This window comes from Nomascus leucogenys, chromosome 18 (assembly GCF_006542625.1).
Source record: "Nomascus leucogenys isolate Asia chromosome 18, Asia_NLE_v1, whole genome shotgun sequence".
Taxonomy (NCBI): Eukaryota; Metazoa; Chordata; class Mammalia; order Primates; family Hylobatidae; genus Nomascus; species Nomascus leucogenys.
The window spans coordinates 101,055,353-101,074,390 of NC_044398.1; the positions used below are offsets into that span (position 1 = coordinate 101,055,353).

At 58.4% G+C, this 19,038-nt stretch overlaps 2 protein-coding genes across 12 annotated transcripts in view; one reads left to right on the forward strand and one right to left on the reverse strand.

Annotated features, from left to right (window-relative positions):
* The window catches only part of LOC115831278 (tuberin), a 42,093-nt gene extending 31,789 nt beyond the window's left edge, over positions 1–10,304 (reverse strand). For 9 of the 10 annotated variants that reach the window (XR_004026801.1, XR_004026800.1, XM_030798951.1 and 6 more), the window contains exons 1-9: positions 10,270–10,304; positions 9,577–9,741; positions 7,376–7,462; positions 4,129–4,239; positions 3,144–3,288; positions 2,064–2,181; positions 1,344–1,392; positions 821–946; positions 412–485 (exon numbers count right to left, since the gene is read on the reverse strand). Coding sequence is in view for 8 of the 10 variants with exons in the window: in XM_030798951.1 (XP_030654811.1) it covers positions 412–485; positions 821–946; positions 1,344–1,392; positions 2,064–2,181; positions 3,144–3,288; positions 4,129–4,239; positions 7,376–7,462; positions 9,577–9,714 (848 nt within the window). In the remaining 2 variants the exon portion in view is untranslated. Of the gene's footprint in view, positions 1–411; positions 486–820; positions 947–1,343; positions 1,393–2,063; positions 2,182–3,143; positions 3,289–4,128; positions 4,240–7,375; positions 7,463–9,576; positions 9,742–9,913; positions 9,972–10,269 lie in introns of those variants that run through there. The other variant, XM_030798946.1, reaches the window with a different exon arrangement.
* Positions 10,305–10,469: 165 nt separating this feature from the next.
* LOC100604573 (nth like DNA glycosylase 1) lies at positions 10,470–18,597 on the forward strand. 2 transcript variants are annotated; one of them, XM_012497298.2, is made up of 6 exons: positions 10,470–10,624; positions 11,963–12,201; positions 13,539–13,712; positions 14,608–14,767; positions 18,174–18,279; positions 18,365–18,597. In XM_012497298.2, the coding sequence occupies exons 1-6, from the start codon at positions 10,486–10,488 to the stop codon at positions 18,486–18,488; spliced, it is 942 nt and encodes a 313-aa protein (XP_012352752.1). In that variant the 5' UTR covers positions 10,470–10,485; the 3' UTR covers positions 18,489–18,597. The 2 variants fall into 2 exon arrangements, with proteins under 2 accessions (XP_012352752.1, XP_003269206.1); XM_003269158.4 differs by having other exon boundaries at positions 13,542–13,712; positions 18,365–18,592.
* Positions 18,598–19,038: the final 441 nt, after the last annotated feature.

Genomic DNA, 19,038 nt, shown 5'->3' on the forward strand with positions numbered 1-19,038 from the left:
AGGAGAGCAGGAGAAGGGGAGCTGGCAGCATGGGTGGGAGGCCAGGGTGTGGGCAGAGGTGAGCCATCTCTAAGGGCTAAAGCAACAGAAGTGGCCACAGCCTGGCTGTGGGGGTGAGGGCAAGGGCAGCATCAAGGCCAAGACCTCGAGCCTCGCCTTGTAACAGGCTAAGCAGAGGACGTCCGAGCAGGCACTGAGCTGGGTGTGGATATTCTGTTTAACTGACAGAGGAAGGAGAGGACAGAGACTGGCTCCTAGAAGTCATGGGCCTCGCTCTAGTGGCAGCCTCTGGAACAGCTGCCCGAAAGGACAAGGACTCTCTAAGCCAGTGTGTGCTCGGCAGGGGACACTGGGGCTGCACCGAGGGCTGTGCTGGCCTCCGCTGCCCTGCACCCCGCCCACCACACTCACCTGTCCTCCATGAGGTGGCACATGTTGTAGATGGCACTGTGGCCCAGGTGGGTGCCAAGGAGGTTCCGCATCAGCTGCGAGACACGATGAGTGTCAGGGGCTGGCAGGCACAAGCCCTGCCCCCAGCCCCAGTCCCTCTGCTGGCCCCGCCTGGCTGCTGCCCTATAGCCACCCAAGGTCCAGCCAGCTCGTCACCATCTCCTCCCAAATACAGAGGCAGCAGGGTTCTCAAAATGCCACCAAAAAGCTGACCTCAGCTCAACTGCCTTGGAAAATGACACTGGCCGTCCCTCAACAGGCCATTGTCTGGCCACCCCAAGAATCAGACAGCCATTCATGGGAGACAAGATCGCCCTTGTCCCATCCATGTGCCCTGAGGAACCTTCCAGAGCAGTTTCAGAGACCCCACCTTCCAGCAAGGCTCGCAGAGCTCCTTGACGTTGATGGTGCGACAGAGAGTGATGATGAACAGCGGGAGGCTCTCAGCCGGCAGGCAGTTGTAGCAGACCACGGCATCCAGCACCTGCAGGGAGACCTGGTGGAGAGGGAGACGGCTCACGCCGGTCCTGCCCCAGCTCCTCCACACAGGAGAGGACACCCAGGCCTCCTTCCCACCTCCTTCAGCCTGCGCTGCCACCTCTCCCCACTGCCACGGCAGCCTCTCTCCAAGCCACAGGGCAAGCGGGCATGTGGGAAGCACCTGACGTCCCTGTCGCTGTGGGTCATTGATGCTGTCACCCACCCTGAGCTACATCTCCACATGGAGGCGCCCGGCTATCCTGACTTTCATGGGGGACTCCTGAGGCTGAGAGACCGAGCAGCTTGCCCAGGGCTACACAGCCAGCAGGTGGCACACAGGGCTCAACCCCCAAGCCCCAGCCTCCCAGAAACCAGGGTGAAATGGGCCGGCCCTGGGGAGGGGAGGCACTGACCTCTATGTCCACAGAGGACGCGGTCCGGACGCACAGCAGACAGATCATCCTGCAGGGAGCACCGAGCTCAGTCCCGGCAGCACTGCCTGGACGGCCGAGCCACCACGGGCTGTGGTCTAGGCACTCTGTGACGTCAATAACAGGCACGGCTCATCCTCCCTGGGGGTCCCACCCACCCAACAAGCACTCAGGTGCCTGCTGTGCGCCAGCCACTGCTCTTGGTGCTGGGTGTTCAGCATGAGTGAGACAGAGCTCATGCAACGTTCTGAACAAACAACAAGAACATGACCGAGACATCAGATGAGAGCTAAAGAGAAGATAGCTAGGTACTTCTTTTTTTTTTTTTTTTGAGACGGAGTTTCACTCTTTCACCCAGGCTGGAGTGCAGTGACATGATCTCCGCTCACTGCAACGTCTGCCTTCCGGTTTCAAGCAATTCTCCTGCCTCAGCCTTCCGAGTAGCTGGGATTACAGGCTCCCACCACCATGCCCGGCTAATTTTTGTATTTTTAGTAGAGACAGGGTTTCACCATGTTGGCCAGGCTGGTCTCGAACTCCTGACCTCGTGATCCGCCTGCCTCAGCCTCCCAAAGTGCTGAGATTATAGGCGTGAGCCACTGTGCCCAGCCCAACCTCTATTTTTTTGGTGGTTTCAACTTTATTCACTGCGGAGCCGAACTTAGGACCATTATCAGAACAGGATCTCAATTCTTTTCTTACTGAACCATCCTTGCGATGTACTCGTCGAGGTAACAGCTGTTGAATTTGACCAAGTTCACCAGCACCAGAAGGAATTCCGAGGACAAGCCAACATCCATCCACTGCAGCACAAAGTCAGCTGCGAGAGAAGCGGCGGCGGTTTGCGAGGACGCCAAATCTGCATCTCCCACTCACCTCCCCCTCCCCACGCAGGGCAGTGTGTCCAAACCCGTCCCTGCCAGAAACCACATCATCAGTCCCCCAGCAGCAACAGACAGACCACGCACTGGGCCCGAAGAGGCTCAGGGGAGCCCAGGCAGGCCGGCTACACACAGACACTAGGATCTACGACCCCTGGGGCTGCACAGAGGGTCTGCGCTGAGGCGGCAGCAGAAGTGTGTATGCCGTACGCTCAGGGCCCAACCCGAGGCTGGGAGACGCCGACATCATCAGACTCCTGGGCGTTCCCCACCCCCACCAGGGAGCGGCTCGGAGGAGACGTGTGCACACTTGGCTGCCGGCCACGTCACCTCAAACAGGAAACCTGATGGTAGGCACCTAGCCGGCAGCTGTCCTGCAGGCAGCCCAGCCACTGAGGCCCTTTTCTGGGCGACAGAACAGCAGAGCCAGAGTCAGACGGATCTCTTCCTCCTCTTTATCTACTTCTCAGAATCATGACACAGAGACCCAAGACTAATAGAAACCTCCCACCGCAGGATGGCAGCAGGAAGGTCCCCAAAGTGAGAAAGTAGGAGGAGGAAGACGGGACCAGTGCGCTCCGATGAGACCAGGTCAGCAGCACCACCTCCCAGTGACAGAACTCGCCCAGCTCCTGTCGCTGCAGGGGTGTTCGTAAGCCCCAAGCCCTAGAGACTCACAGTCAGCAGGTCTGGGGTGAAGGCCAGGACTCTGCATTTTTAACACGTGCCTCGGGGGCACTCTGGCCACGCAGGTGAGCCCAGGTGCATGGAGCAGCGTGGGCATACCCGCTGCAGGCCATCCCTGAGAACTGCAGCCCCTCCCCAGCCCCAGGTTCTTCCCATCCCAGGTTCTACTTGATCGTCAAGGCCAGAGAAACCTCAAACCCAATATGGCACCCACCCAGCTCTTCCTCCAAGTAGGTGATGTGTCTCCCATTGTCTGTGAGGGCCTTGAAAACTTCCAGCCTTTCGTGAAGGTCTTCGTTAGAAGGGTAATCCTTGATGACCCTAAAGAAGAGGGCTCTGAGGACCCCCAAACGTTCGCCCTAAAGACAAAAGCCACAGGATCAGCAGAGCCTGGCAGCGTCGCCCACACAGCTGCCAAGAAGTCCCTGAAGTGCAGGGGCGCCTGGACTCCAGCCCTGGACCCCTCTCCTTCCCACAGAGGCACCCTGCAAGGGACAGGTCTGCAGCATCAGTGGTGTACAGGGCAGGGGGCCGGATGCACCCCCCAACCGCAGAGTGGCTTATGGGGAACAACTGCTGTGTGTCGGGACCTGGCACAGCAGGTGGCACAGAGCAGGGGACGACACAGCTCCTGCCCGACCCCTGCACTCGGTGCAGGGCAGACAGCCTTGTGCTCAGAGACTGAGGACAAAGCCTGAGTGGGGGAAGCCCAGGAGAGCCTGTGAGAGTGGATGGCCCTTCTGAGCAGCTGGGACATGAAGGAGTAGAAGTGGCCAACCAGGGGAGGCAGGAACACCAAGAGGCCTGGGTGTTCAGGGTCAGCCAAGACCAGCACAGCTGGAACGCAGTGAGCAGGGGAGCCGCCCCGGAAGGGTGCAAGGGCAAAACAACACCGCAGCCCACCAGCTGCCAAGTACAGTCTCAGCACTCTGCGAGAACTGCCTCATATGATCCCCAGAACATCCCATAAGAGGAAGGTGCAATGACTATCTGTTTACAGGCGAGGAGGCAGTGCCCACGGTCACACAGACCTCATGACACCAGGAGACCCCACAGGGCGTCCAGCTCCAGAGCCCATCAGCCCCTAGACCCTGTGCCCAGCAACTCACCGAGGCAGGAGTCCAAACACGGCCCAGCAGGGACAGGACAGTCAGTGGGTGGCCTGACATCACCCATCCCAGCATCGCCTCGGGCCTTACCTGCCCCTGCACAATGGCCTTCAGCAGAGCCAGCACCGCGTGCCGGGCCTCCAGCGGCCGCTCCGGCTGCAACAGATCCGCGACCGCCTTCCAGAGTGCTTCCACTGCGTGCTGTCACCAGCAGAGGGGCCAGTGGTGAGGATGTGCTCTCCAAGAACCCTGGCCCCAGCAACTGGAACAGTGCCGTGAGCAGAGGGCGGGGTGGAACAACGGGGGCTTGTGACTGAGAGCCCCACCTCTAAAGCTCTTATCTCCTGTGTCTCCTGCAGCCTGAGATGACCACAGGCTTCATATGGTGCCTCAAACCCCAGCAGGTCCCTTTAACCCCCACCAGGCGACAGACTGGGGGCTGAGAAGACAGCAGCAGGCCAGGGCAGCGATGCTGGCCTCACCTGGACCAGCAGGGATTCCCACTAGAGCTAACGGAACATTGGCAAGAAGTCATGGGACAGTCTCAGAACCACAAGCACACACTAAGCCCTAGGCCTGCACCTGACCCAGAATCCCTGCTTGTGGCTTTCCTCTAGTGAACACACCAGCATAGGACCCTCGACCCCACGCCCCTGCCAGGCCTCTGCTGCCTGCCTGACCTGCTGAGAAAGAGCGCTGCGTGGCCTTCTGAAATCTGCCTCCTCTAACTGCCATCCAGCCTGTGGGGTGCTCATCCCTGCTCCCTAAAGCTGCCAGAATCAGTCTCACTCGGCAGGGGTTTGGGCTGGCTCTCACCACCTTCCCTTCTCCACATTAACCAACAGCTACGGCTTTCAGACCACAGGCTCATTCCTGGCCTTACTCTAAGGAGGGGGACTAAAATGGCCGTGTTCTGGCCAAGTGCGGTGGCTCACACCTGTAATCTCAGCACTTCGGGTGGCAGAGGGGAGAGGGTCGCGTCAGCCCAGGAGTTTCAGACCAGCCTGGGCAACACAGTGAGACCCTGTCACGACAAAAAATACAAAACTTAGCCAGGCGTGGTGCTGCACGCCCGCATTCCCAGCTACTTGAGAGGCTAAAGTAGGAGGATCACGTGAGCCTGGCAGGTTGAGGCTGTAGCGAGCCATGACTGTGCCACTACACGCCGGCCTGGGTGACAGAGTGAGATGTTGTCTCTAACCAAATAATAACAAAATGGCCGTGTTCTTTTAGATGTCATCTGACCAACATCCCAACCGATTCAGACAACTGGCACTCTCACCTCTTTTATCTCATTGACAATACTCTTACCGTTGCAACCTGAGCTGCAAAGATGCGTGGACACAGGGCCCAGGACCATCCCAGTCTCGGAGGCCTATTCATCTACTCACAGGCTGCCCTGTACCCACACAAACAACTTTCAGAACAGGACGCAGGACGCTTATTCTTTTTTTTGTTTTCTGAGACAGTCTCGTTCTGTTGCCCAGGCTGCAGTACAATGGCACAATCTCAGCTCACCACTCTGCCTCCTGAGTTTAAGCGATTCTCCTCCCTCAGCCTCCCAAGTAGCTGGGATTACAGGTGCTGCCCAACACCATGCCCAGCTAATTTTTGTATCTTTAGTAGAAACGGGGTTTTGCCACATTGGCCAGGCTGGTCTCGAACTCCTGACCTCAGGTGATCCATCCACTTTGGCCTCCCAAAGTGCTGGGATTACAGGCGTGACCCACTGTGCCCGGCCAAGGACGCCTGTTCTTTACACTTATCTCTGGTAGCGTGCAGCCAGCATGTTTCAGATGAGCTGCTGCAGAGGTAGCAATCACTCTCCTCTTAGCAGATCTGAGCATGAGAGGTCCAGGTCTCACTACTCTCCCACACACAAATGCTGGGCAAGGCAAGGGCAGAGTCCTCAGGTGCTCCACCAGCAACCTGCACTCCCAAAATGACCACTTTCTGTCCTGTCCACAGGGCATCAGGAAAGTCTGGCAATGTTTGCCCAAAATAAATATTTCTATGTCCGTGAGGTCGCCCAATACTACTGACCAGTCACCCTCCCAAAATGGCACCAAGACCAGCGTGCCTAGGATTGCTCTCTGTGGAACAAACCCTTCCTTCATTTTTCTTGGCCTGAACTTATAATAGGAGAGAGCGAGTGAGCATGCGTTTCTATCAGCCACTACAAACTCTTTTTTTTTTTTTTTTTGAGACAAGAGTCTTGCTCTGTCACCCACACTGGAGTACAGTGGGACGATCTCGGCTCACTGCAACCTGTGCCTCCCGGGTTCAAGTGATTCTCCTGCCTCAGCCTCCCAAGTAGCTGGGATTACAGGCATGCACCACCACACCCAGCTAATTTTTGTATTTTTAGTAGAGACGGGGTTTCCCCACGTTGGCCAGGCTGGTCTCGAACTCCTGACCTTGTGAACCATCCGCCTCGGCCTCCCAAAATGCTGGGATTACAGGTGTGAGCCACTGCGCCCGGCCTTTTTTTTTTTTTTTTTTTTTTTGAGACAGAGTCTCACTCTGTTGCCCAGGCTACAGTGCAGTGGCGCGATCTCAGTTCACTACAACCTCCACCTCCCAGGTTCAAGCGATTCTCCTGCCTCAGCCTCCCAAGTAGCTGGGATTACAGGCATGTGCCACCACACCCGGCTCATTTTTTAGTACAGATGGGGTTTCACCATGTTGGCCAGGCTGGTCTTGAACTCCTGACCTCATGATCCACCCACCCTGGCCTCCCAAAGTGCTAGGATTACAGGCATAACCCCTTGCACCCCCGCTCGGCGGACAAATCCTTTCTGGTGTTGCTAGAAAAGCCTAATCCCTTTGCTCCCCATTTCCACGCTTGACTGGTCCCTCAAGGTTGTATTCAGGGCATTTCCAGTAGCTTCCCCATCACTACGATGAAAGCTAAATTTCCCTAAAACAGTGCAAACTGGCCGGGCGCGGTGGCTCACACCTGTAATCCCAGCACTTTGGGAGGCTGAGGCAGATGGTTCACGAGGTCAGGAGTTCGAGACCAGCCTGGCCAACATGGCGAAACCCTGTCTCTACTAAAAATACAAAAATTAGCCGAGTGTGGTGGCAGGTGCCTGAAATCCCAGCTACGAGGGAGGCTGAGGCAGGAGAATTGCTTGAACCCGGGAGGTAGAGGCTGCAGTGAGCCAAGATTGTGCCAGCCTGGGTGACAGAGCAAGACTCCATCTCAAAAAAAAAAAAAAAACAGTGCAAACCAGATCATCGGCAGTGAGCTGTCAACCATGCTCCTAAAAAAAGCAAACTCAGGCTCTGAATAGTCTACGTGCCTCTCTCTAGTAGCTCAACTGGATAAACCTACCTCTTCAAATTTCTTGGTTTTTGCGACTTCACAAATCTGCCCTATCATCCGGATGCGATTGTTGAGGCCACATTCCACACTCAGTTCCTAGAGAGACATGAAAGAAGAAAAAGGGGCCAGCGCTCAGGCCACGGTCTCCTTAACTACAAGTCACAAACCACCTAAAGACTCCCACTGCATTTTCCAGAAAAACAGATCTTTATGAAATCAAGATTCACTTGACCAGCCGCAGTGGCTCACGCCTGTAATCTCTGCACTTTGGGAGGCCAAGGCAGGTGGATCACCAGAGGTCAGGAGTTTGAGACCAGCCTGGCCAACATGATAAAACCCCGTCTCTACTAAAAATACAAAAAATTTGCTGGGCGTTGTGGTGTGCGCCTGTAATCCCAGCTACTCGGGAGGGTGAGGGAGGAGAATCCCTTGAACCCAGGAGGCGGAGGTTGCAGTGAGCCGAGATCGCGCCCCTGCACTCCAGCCTGGGTGACAAGAGCGAAACTTGGTCTAAAAAAAAAAAAAAAAAAAAAAAAAAAAGATTAAAAGATTTACTGAGGGACTTTACTGCTCCATCCCGAGGAGGTGAGAATGTGCAATTTTTTTTCACAACTGCAAATGTTGTAATGAGATAAAACATAACATGAAATACAATTTCGCCAGGCACGGTGGCTCATGCTTGTAATCCCAGCACTTTGGGAGGCCGAGGCAGGCAGACCACGAGGTCAGGAGATCGAGACCACGGTGAAACCCCGTCTCTACTAAAACTACAAAAAAATTAGCCGGGCGTAGTGGCGGGCGCCTGTAGTCCCAGCTACTCGGAGAGGCTGAGGCAGGAGAATGGCGTGAACCCAGGAGGCGGAGCTTGCAGTGAGCCGAGATTGCGCCACTGCACTCCAGCCTGGGCTACAGAGCGAGACTCCGTCTCAAAAAAAAAAAAAGAAATACAATTTCAAACTGTACAATTTTTTTTTGAGACGGAGTTTCGCTCTTCTTCCTCAGGCTGGAGTGCAGTGGCGTGATCACGGCTCACTGAAACCTCCGCCTCCCGGGTTCAAGCAATTCTCGTCTCAGCCCCCACGAGTAGCTGGAATTACAGGTGCCCACCACTACGCCCAGCTAATTTTTGGTATTTTTAGTAGAGACGGGGTTTCGCCATGTTGGCCAGGCTGGTCTCAAACTCCTGACCTCAGGTGATCCACCCGCCTCGGCCTCCCAAAGTGCTGGGATGACAGGCGTGAGCCACTGCGCCCGGCCCAGATGGACTATATTTTATTCATCAGTTGATGAACGTTTTAGTTGTTTCTAAGTAAAAAACTTTACAAGTGCAAAAATTCAGCATTTACTCATGGGCAAAACACAATGCCAGGCATGTGTGACAAAGACACAAACACACATAAAAGATAAGGACCTAGCCCAGGCGCGATGGCTCATGCCTGTAATCTCAGCACTTTGGGAGGCCAAGGCAGGCAGATCACCTGAGGTCAGGAGTTCGAGACCAGCCTGGCCAAGATAGTGAAACCTCGACTCTACTAAAAATACAAAAATTAAATGGATGTGGTGGCACGTGCCTGCAGTCCCAGCTACTCTGGAGGCTGAGGCAGGAGAACCACTTGAAACCGGGAGGCGGAGGTAGCAGCGAGCAGAGATTGTGCCACTACACTCCAGCCTGGGCAACAGTGCAAGACTCGTCTCAAAAAAAAAAAAAAAAATTAGCCGAGGCTGGTGGCAGGTGCCTGTAGTCCCAACTACTCAGGAGGCTGCATTAGGAGAACTGCTTGAACCCCGGAGGAGGAGGCTGCAGTGAGCACAGATCATGCCACTGCACTCCAGCCTAGGCAACAGAGCAAGATTCAGTCTCAAAAAAAAATAAAATAAAGAAGCTACTTCTCCCAGGAACTCACATGTTATCATGTAACACCTGGCCATATCCTTACCTGTGGAGATGATGATACTCAGGCCCCATCTATAAAATGGGCTTTCTTTCATCAACATCTGGATAGTAACTCAAGTGTGCCTGAACCAGGTCACCAAGATCCTGACTTTTGAAGCCTCCTGAGGAAGGACATGTCGACCTCCAAGTACTGGAGACAGCATTCCTGTGCAGACAGTCGCCAACAACCCATCTCCCACAGAACCTGGTGCAAGACCAAACCCAGCCTTCTCTACACTTCCCTCTAGCCTAGCAAAGACACAGGCAGCTCACTCACTCTCAGGATTTCCGCGGTGATGATAAACTCCGTCTGTTTGCCCTCTGCAGACTTGGGATTTGGCCTCGGTGTTCCCAGTCCCAACAGAATCTTAAACTTCTCCTTTAAGCCTGAATCTTTGCTTGTTGGTTTGGCCATGGTGGACCAGGACGCACCAGAAAACCCCTTTGTGCAAACGAAACAGGAATGGGAACATCTGAGCAACACCTCTGCCCACCTTCCCCACTGCGGACCTCCAGCCGCCAGGACCCTGGGTCTCTGGTGGGCATAACCCTTCCTCCCACAGTCCCTGGGAGAACTCAGCTACAGCCCAGCTGACCACGTCGCAAATAGGCACCTAGGAAAGCCCGGGAGACACCAGGCCTGGTCTAGGGAGCTCTCTGCTCAGACGCTGCGGCCTGCCCCCCCGACTCAGTGCACGGGTTAGGACTGCCGCCGCGAAGTCCTGGGAGCCCCGACGTTTGCCGTCTCTCCTCTCCCCATGTGGAGCAGGAGCTGTCACGGAGCCGCCTGCAGCAGAGACCCGCTCGCGCCCGCCATGACTTAAAACTAACGGATGCTCGGAGCTCCGGAGTCGGGTTGCAGTGGGCGCGGGTGAGGGCCCGGGACCCGGACACTGCGGGGTCCGTCTCTCTAGGCCGCTGCCCCACTGCCCCGTGGGGACCGGGCCACACTGTGACCCAGGCCACTCACCCCGCGCCGCGCCACCGCGCGCCGGGCCACCCCGACGCGGAGAAAGGGGTACTCCCCGGCCCCGGGACGCCTCCGGAAGTGCGACCAGCACTTCCGGCAGCGCCATTGCGCGGAGGGCCGCCGTGGGGCTTACTGGGAATTGTAGTTCTGGGCCGCCTTCTGGCGGAAAGGTCGGCGATCCTTGCGTTACGTGACGGGGCTGCGTGGGCCGCCGGGATGTGTAGTCCGCAGGAGTCCGGCATGACCGCCTTGAGCGCGAGGATGCTGACCCGGAGCCGAAGCCTGAGACCCGGGGCTAGGCCGCGGGGGTGTGGGGAGGAGCCCGCGCCTCTCCGGAGGGGAGAGGCTGCAGCAGGTAGCGCCGCGCCGTGGCTGGAGCGTGGGAGGAGGTGGGATAGGGGCTGCAGGCTGGAGTCCCGGACCGCCTCCTATGGCTCCCAGCTGCGCGGGCAGGGGCTGCAGACCCGGCAGCCGCGAACGGTTCCCACGTGCGGCCCTGCGTTCCCACCTTGCGCCTTTTTCCCAAAGATTGCGGTCCGTAGGGGCTGGGTTTCGGGCGCTCCGCTCGGCTGCCCCCTTTCGCCCCAAGCAAGAAAACGCTTCATTTCCCACCACTCTGTCCGGGACTCTCCACTCCAGGCTCTGTGGGTCCCATCCCCGCCCTCCTGCAGTGAACTTGCTTCCCTCAGAGAGGCTGGGTGCCAAGGACACACCAAGCCAGAAGCCTGCTCCCCCAGCTCGAGGGTGCCTCTGAGGGAAAACAGGAAAGGGCACGGCACTCATTAATATAATATTTATCTTGCAGCCGTTGAGGACCTGCTGGGGGCCAAGCGCTGCAGTGAGCAGTGAGGGACACGGACAGGGCCCCTGCGCTAGTCCCGCCGGGACTTCTGCAGAATTGGCCAGAGCGGGATTCCCATAGGCACTCAGGGACCCCAGGGCTCCAGACTATGGCGGGAGGAACTGGTGCAGCTGGGAGCAGGCAGGCGGTGACGCCAGCCAGGGTGGCAGGAGCTTTGATGCCAGGACGGAGTTTGGAGTTTATGATGACAGCAAATGGAAGTCAGTTAGGAGGTTTTGTTTGTTTTGAGACAGAGTCTCGCTCTGTCACCCAGGCTGGAGAGCAGTGGCGTGATCTCAGCTCACTGCAAACTTTGCCTCCCAAGTTCAAGCAGTTCTCCTGCCTCAGCCTCCCAAGTAGCTGAGACTATAGGCCCCTGCCACCACACCCGGCTAACTTTTGTATTTTTAGAAGAGATGGCGTTTCGCCGTATTGGCCAGGCTGGTCTTGAACTCCTGACCTCAAGTGATCCGCCCACCTCGGCCTCCCGAAGTGCTGGGATTACAGGCTTGATCCACCGCCCCGGGCCGGCCAGGAAGTTTTAAAAGGGAGTGACACAACCTGATGTGGGTGTTAGCAGATTGTCTCTGGTGCAGTATAGGGGATGTATTGGGGGCACCGTGGTACAGGGTGTTGCTAGAGTCCTCATGAGCTAACATGGACCTTGTCAGGGTCGCTGGCATAAGGAGGGCCCAAATACCCCAGACTGCAGAGGGCAGAGCACCCGAAGTGTATTAGGTGATGGACAGTTGTGGCATGAACGAGTGAGGGGTAAGCTAGCAGGCGGGATGGCACCCCTACCCTACCTTCACCTGTGGCCCCACCAGAGGGACTGCGTGGTGCTTTTTGCAGAAGCGAGGAAAAGCCACAGTCCTGTGAAGCGTGCGCGGAAAGCACAGAGACTGCATGTGTCCTATGAGGGCTCGGACAGTGAGAAAGGTGAGGGGGCTGAGCCCCTCAAGGTGCCAGTCTGGGAGCCCCAGGACTGGCAGCAGCAGCTGGTCAACATCCGTGCCATGCGGAACAAAAAGGACGCACCTGTGGACCATCTAGGGGTTGAGCACTGCTATGACTCCAGTGCCCCCCCAAAGGTAGGCAGGGGCCCCATCTGCCCAGATGACCCCCCCTCTTAGCAAGGTACTTGTTTTCTCTCTACCCGGTGGCTCTTGGCTGGCACCCTCCCCTGCAGACAGCACCTTGGGAGGATGGACACCTGGTGCCCAGAGCACTGGGCAGTATCGCCTGCATCACTGTAGCTACTCAGCAGGTCAGGAGACCAGTGGCTTAGGGCCTCGTGCTCGAACTTCTGCCCAGTGCAGGTGTGACCTGGGCTTTGTGTGATATCAGGGAGGAAGAGTTCCTTTTGCTTCACGGTCCCAAGGCCTGGAACCTTAGACCAAGCTGAGTTCTAATCCCTATTCTGCTACCAGGTGGCTTGGATACAGGCCGCTCTGAGCCTCAGTTTGCTTTTCTGTAAAATGGGAAGTATGGGCCAGGCGCGGTGGTTCAGGCCTGTAATCCCAGCACTTCGGGAGGCCAAGGCGGGTGGATCACCTGAGGTCAGGAGTTCGAGACCAGCCTGGACAATGTGGCGAAACCCCGTCTCTACTAAAAATACAAAAATTAGCTGGGTGTGGTAGCAGGCACCTGTAATCCCAGCTACTTAGGAGTCTGAGGCAGGAGAATCGCTTGAACCCTGGGGGCGGAAGTTGCAGTGAGCCGAGATTGCACCGCTTCACTCCAACCTGGGTGAAAGAGTGAGACTCCGTCTCAAAAAAAAAAAATTTTTTTTTAAATGGGTAGTGTGATCATTCACGAAGCAACCATAACAGTAGTGGCCAATGGCTGTTCAGTAGTGATGGGCCAGATACAGTTGTTCTGGGTTTTTTTTTTGAGACCAAGTTTTGCTCTCGTTGCCCAGGCTGGAGTTCAATGGTGCAATCTCGGCTCACTGCAACCTTCGCCTCTGAAGTTCAAATGATTCTCCTGCCTCGGCCTCCCAAGTAGCTGGGATTACAGGCATGCACCACCACACCCAGCTAATTTTTGTATTTTTAGTAGAGACGGGGTTTCACCATGTTGATCAGGCTCGTCTCAAACTCCTGACTTCAGGTGATCTGCCTGCCTTGGCCTCCTGAAGTGTTGGGATGACGGGCGCGAGCCACCGCACCCGGCCACGTACGATTCTAAGCACTGAGATAATTCATTTAAGCTTCACATTGCTCCAGGGAGTCGGGCACTATTATTGTCCCCGTGTTGTAGGTGACCAAACACCCTCAAACCAGACCTCCCAACCCCATAGGGGGAGGCTGATGCCTCAAATGTGGTCCAGGGTAACAAACGAGGGTGTGTCGAGGGCAGGGGGCGGAGCTTGGCCCAGGGAATCACCCAGGACCCGCCGCCACCCTGGTCCCTGTCACTGCACAAGCAGGTACGCAGGTACCAGGTGCTGCTGTCACTGATGCTCTCCAGCCAAACCAAAGACCAGGTGACGGCGGGCGCCATGCAGCGACTGCGGGCGCGGGGCCTGACGGTGGACAGCATCCTGCAGACAGATGACGCCACGCTGGGCAAGCTCATCTACCCCGTCGGTTTTTGGAGGGTGAGCCCTGCCTTTGGCAACCGGGGCCGGGTGGCAGTGGCCTGAGAGAGACCTCGCAAGGCTGACGGGGTGGTGACGGTGCAGGAGGTGAGGGTCAGGCATCTCAGGCTCGGGGGTCCCCCTGAAGCCCCCATCCCAGGCCGTGGGGCCCTGGGGCCTGACGCCCAGTCCCAGCAGCTCCTTGGCCTTCCTGTTCGAATCCTCCCTTCCTTCCTCTGCCTCCCCGCCTCGCCGCCTGCCCACCCTTCCTCACCGCCAAGGCTGCCTGCCCGCCCGCCTTTCCCTTTGTTTACTGCTAGCCTCTCCTGGTGTGTCACCCCCTCCTGTCCAGAGCCCCTCACCCTCCGGGAGCCCTGGGGAGGCTGCTCCCCAACCCCGCCGGGCACTGGATGGTGGTGGGCGGATCTGTTGAAAGCAGCTTGGTGGGTGGGGCTGCTTCCCCTTGGCACCCGCGTGGGCCGCAGTTTCTCAGATGGTTTTAAATAGCCCTCTCCACTCAGGCTCAGGATGGGAACCACCCGGCAGGCCTGGCAGCTGGTGGGGAAGCCCCAGCTCCAGCCCTCCTTCCTGAAGGCACAGGTGCAGCCAAGCCCCACTCCTGGGAGCGGCTGGCCTGCTTGGAAGGTGCTGGCAGGGAATGACAGGCAGGGGAACCCAAGCCAGACCCTACACACGCGTCATTGGCCCGCACGGGTGGGAGGCGGGGGTCAGGCCTACCTTGGACCTCCCTGCTGCCCTCCACTTGTTCCCGCCTCCTGGGGGGTGGGGGGGGCTGAGCTTGCACATGTCTCAGCAGGTGCAGGTAGCTCTGGCCACCTGTGGGTCTTCTGGGGGCTGCGTCCTCCCAGGTTGGGCTGTGCCCCTGCCTCCAAGGCTGAACCCACCTGTCTTTCAGATCAAGGTGAAATACATCAAGCAGACCAGCGCCATCCTGCAGCAGCGCTATGGTGGGGACATCCCAGCCTCCGTGGCCGAGCTGGTGGCGCTGCCGGGCGTTGGGCCCAAGATGGCACACCTGGCTATGGCTGTGGCCTGGGGCAGTGTGTCCGGCATTGGTGAGTGGCGAACACCCCCAGGAGGGCGGGGCTGGCTCCAGCCCACTGGCTGCTCTTGGGATTCCCCACATCCTTGTGACCTGTGACTCCACTTCCAGCATCCTGATCCTCCACCCAGCCCATAGAGTCAGAAAGGTGCTCCCTGGGCTGAGCCAGGTTAGCCCCACTCAGAGAGAAGTGCTGGGGCAGGAGCTCACATGGGCTGAGCACCTGCCCTGTGCGGGGCTCTGAGAGGGGCCCCGGAGCTGGACTCCATCTGCCTTGTATTCGGGAGAAGTGTGGAGCGAGGAATTCCCCACTCGTGGGGTGGAAACACTGATGGTTGTGCAGGGTGCTGCTGGGGCCTGGCCTGGGCCCAGGGCCTCTGGGAAGGCCCCCAAGGTCATCCTTCAGTTGAGAGCTTCAGGGCAAGGTGGGGTGAGCCAGGCCAAGGGGAGGAAGTGTGTTCCCAGCAGAAAGAACAGCATCTGCAAAACCATGATGCGAGAGAGAGGGTCAGGAGCAGGAAGTTCTGGAATGAGATGAGGGCAGAGTGGGGAGGTAAGGGCTGAGGAGGGAGGAGGAAGAGTGTCCCCTCAGCAGGTGGGGTGGGGAGGGAGGTGCTGGGGGGATGGGGGGAGGGTGGGGAGGGAGGCTCTGGGGGGACAGGAGGGGAACGGTGGGGAGGGAGGCTCTGGGGGACAGGAGGGGAACAGTGGGAGGGAGGCGCTGGGGGAATGGGGGGGATGGTGGAGAGGGAGGTGCTGGGGGATGGGGGGAGGGTGGGGAGGGAGGTGCTGGGGGGATGAGGGAGGGTGGGAGGGAGATGCTGGGGGATGGGGGAGTGGGGAGGGAGAAGAGGGAAGGGTGGGGAGGGAGGCGCTGGGGGGATGGCCCTCCTTGAATCCTTTTCCCAGGTCCTGGTGTCTCTTCCTAGCAGCAGAGGCTTCTTGGCAGTTGGGTGAAGACAGACCCTGGTTTGGGGTGGGGCTGCCTCCTCCTTGGCTTTGTCCAGACAATTTGGGGCTCCTAAGGCCACACGCAGCCAGCCGGGCCCAGCCAGTCCAGAAACCAGGGCTTGGCCCTGCTCTCTGTGTGCCCCCATCCCAGGCCCCTTTGGGACTCCTGCAGGAGGCCTGTGCTGGGGGTTGGCCTTCTAGCACTTTCTGGTGGGCAAGAGGGCCACCAGGGGCTGAGGGCCTCTGTTCTGAGCAGGGGGCCACCTGGCGAGGCTGAACAGCCGCAGCAGCAGCCCCAAAGAGCCAGAGCCAGGCCAGGTGCGCCAGGGCAGGGCCTCCTGCCCACGAGACTCCCAGCATCACCACCCGCCAGCCTCTCAGTGGACACTTGAGCTTATCTGGGCGGCTGTCCTCAGCTGCCCGTGTCCCTGGGGTGCTGCATCGTGGTTGGGCAGGGCTGTGGGGGAAGGTCCCTGGCCACAGCCAGGCAGGGAACGGGCTTTGGGAGCAGTGAGCACAAGAGACAGGCATGCGGGAATACCTCCCTCTCCGGGTGTCTGGGGGCCTGACCACCTGCAAGGAGACCCAGGGCTGCCTCCTGGGGGTTCCCCGAAAGAGAAACACTCTCAGTTAAAACGTCAGAGCTGGCTGGGTACAAGGGCTCAAGCCTGTAATCGCAGCACTTTGGAAGGCCGAGGTGGGTGGATCACCTGAGGTCAGGAGTTCAAGATCAGCCTGGCCAACATGGTGAAACCTCGTCTCTAATAAAAATACAAAAATTAGCCGGCTATGGCCAGGCGCGGTGGCTCACACCTGTAATCCCAGCACTTTGGGAGGCCGAGGCAGGCAGATCACGAGGTCAGGAGATCAAGACCATCCTGGCTAACATGGTGAAACCCCGTCTCTATTAAGAAACACAAAAAAATTAGCCGGGCGTTGTGTCTGGTGCCTGTAGTCCCAGCTACTCGGGAGGCTGAGGCAGGAGAATAGAGGCAGGGCTTGCAGTGAGCCGAGATCGTGCCAGTGTACTCCAGCCTGGGCAACAGAGTGTGACTCCGTCTCACAAAACAAAACAAACAAACAAAAAAATTTAGCCTGGCATGGTGGCAAGAGCCTGTAATTCCAGCTCCTCGGGAGGCTGAGGCAGGAGAATCGCTTGAAACCCAGAGGCGAAAGTTGTAGTGAGGCGAGATCGTGCCATTGTCTGCATCCAGCCTGGGTGACAAAGCAAGACTCCGTTTAAAAAAAAAAAAAAAAAAGCCACAGCCATAGATTGCTGGCTCCAGTCCCAGCTCTGCACCTCCTGGCTGGGTGACTGTGGGCCAGGCCCTTGGCTTCTCTAAGCTCTGGCCACAAAGTGGGTGAAGCAGTCCCCCTCATTCACCATCCAGGTGGGCAGGAGGCTCACACAGCGTGACGTGGCCTGACTCAGCCTTGAAGCATGTCCACTTACGCGTTACAGAGGAGGAAACTGAGGCTCAGAACCCCAGGGATGTGACCCCTCAGGCCTTGTGGTCTCCCCACACCCTCGGATACCTTTTTCCAGGCAGCAGCGAAGGAGCTGGTGCAGGGCTCAGCTTTCTCTTTGGGAAACACTGGAGGAGGAGGCAGGGCTGGGGCTGCAGCTGGTCAGGGCCCACTAGGTGGGAGAAAGGAGCCCCAATGAGCAGGTGCCTGGGGTGGCCAGCTGAGGGGAGCAGGAGCCAGAAGCCAGGTGGACAGCAGCTGTGGCCGGGCGGGCCATGCTCCCGCTCTGTCCCTGACCGCTGCAGTGGCAGGTGCTGGGTCTGCAGGCAGTGACCTCATGCCAGCCCGCTGGGCAGAGCTGTTGCCACCCAGCCTGGTGCCCAGAGCCAGTGCTTATGCCGAGAGGAGCCTCAGGCCACAGGAGACAGAGGGAAGCCTGGATGGACCCTTCCCAGGACAGGGTCGCGTTCCTGGGGAGGCTGAGGGCTGAGAGGTGCTTCGGAGTCGGGATCCTGCCAGGCCTCGGTTTCAGCATCCATAGGACCTTGTGAGGGCTCACTGAGCTGGCCAATCTCTCTGGCAGGATCTGGCCCCCAGCAAGTGCTTGTCCAAGCGAGCTGTCGCTGTTATTGTGGGGAATAGAGCTCCAAGCAGAGCCGAGTCATCACCCCCACGCCCTGCCCAGAGCAGAGACCCCACCACCCCCACACCCATCTGGCACCAGTGTTGGCAGGAGTGGGCAGCCCAGAACAGAGCCCCCCCCAGGCTGGCTCAGGTGATGGGAGGGAGGCCTGCACCCCAACAGAGGGCTCAGCCCCTGCCCCAGCACCTCAGGGGCAGCCGAGGTGGTCACATGTAGGCTTGCAGCCAGGGCTTTGCGGTTCCAGTCTGTAACTGGAAGGCCACTGGGGTGGTGGCAGACTCGCCTCTGGGCAGGGAGGGCAGGGGCACAGGCTGGGCTGGTGGAGTGTGCCCCTGTTCACCCCCTGGCCTCCCAGCAGCAGTGGACACGCACGTGCACAGAATCGCCAACCGGCTGAGGTGGACCAAGAAGGCAACCAAGTCCCCAGAGGAGACCCGAGTGGCCCTGGAGGAGTGGCTGCCCAGGTATGAGTATGTAGGGGGCTTCCTTGGGGAGAAGAGCTCACCCCGCCCTCCCTCTGTCAGCACTGACCCGGCCCCACCCCCACAGGGAGCTGTGGCACGAGATCAACGGACTCTTGGTGGGTTTTGGCCAGCAGACCTGTCTGCCTGTGCGCCCTCGCTGCCAGGCCTGCCTCAACCAAGCCCTCTGCCCGGCCGCCCAGGGGCTCTGATGGCCGCATGGCTCCGGCCGAGGTGCCACTGTGGCCACCGTCTGTGAAGTGCCTTTACACTTCAGGAAGCCACGCCTGTTGAATAAAGCTTCGGTGTGTTTGCAGATGGGATCTGGCTGATGTCTGTCCCTGAGGGGACAGAGAGCCTGGGAATCGCATACAAGGGCGTGTGCGTACACACACCCGTGCTCGCGTGTCTGGAGCAGGGCTGCCTGGGAGGCCGGCTGGGGACGTGACAATCTTTGCTGTGTACTCAGGGAGGGGGAGAGGGTGTGCATGAACCTGGGAGGGAGGAAGTGGGGAGAGCCAGCTGCAGCCAGCTGTTGGACATCCACTGGGGAAGCAAGCAGCCCCGGGCAGCTGGCTGAGGACCCTGGCCCCTCATGCTATCCATCGCCGGCCCCCCAGCGTCCCAGCCCGGACACCGCCAGCTCCTGAACTTCCATGCCCTCAAAGCCCAGCCTCTGCCAGGGTCCCACCCCTGCTTACAGAGCTACCCGGCCTTGAAAGGGACACTGGGGACCCAGGCAGGGCACCACAGGGTACAAAG